Genomic DNA, 297 nt, shown 5'->3' with positions numbered 1-297 from the left:
CCCGCTGCCTCTAAGGACATGGTGGAGCGTGTCAAGGACCTTGCCAACAGCACACAGCAGTTCAGGATGGTGCTGGGCCAGCTGGCAGCCATGTGATGGCCCCGGGCTGCTGTACCCTCCCTATGGCTCCTACCCTGTCCTCAGACACCCGTCCCCCTCCACAAGAGCCCTCTCTGACCGGTGTAAGCGGACATGTACATAGAGACTCCCATGCTCACTGGGGGCCTGGGGCTCTGCTGGTAGAGGGGTGAGGAGCTGCGGCCATCATCCCCTTTCCTCTTCTTCCTCCCTCCGGCC

The 297-nt window shown here is 62.6% G+C and overlaps 1 protein-coding gene across 1 annotated transcript in view; it reads left to right on the top strand.

Moving 5' to 3' along the window:
• The window catches only part of LOC104530392 (breast cancer anti-estrogen resistance protein 1-like), a gene marked incomplete at its 5' end in the record, with an annotated part of 1726 nt that extends 1630 nt beyond the window's left edge, over window positions 1-96 (top strand). The window contains 1 exon segment of the mRNA XM_010174960.1: window positions 1-96. This exon segment is cut by the window's left edge and continues 14 nt beyond it. Within this exon segment, the coding sequence (XP_010173262.1) occupies window positions 1-96 (96 nt within the window).
• Between the last annotated feature and the right edge of the window lie 201 nt (window positions 97-297).

The sequence above is a fragment of the Antrostomus carolinensis genome, unplaced genomic scaffold (genome assembly GCF_000700745.2).
Source record: "Antrostomus carolinensis isolate BGI_N321 unplaced genomic scaffold, ASM70074v2 scaffold25810, whole genome shotgun sequence".
NCBI lineage: Eukaryota > Metazoa > Chordata > Aves > Caprimulgiformes > Caprimulgidae > Antrostomus > Antrostomus carolinensis.
This window is presented reverse-complemented; position numbering and strand designations above follow the sequence as displayed.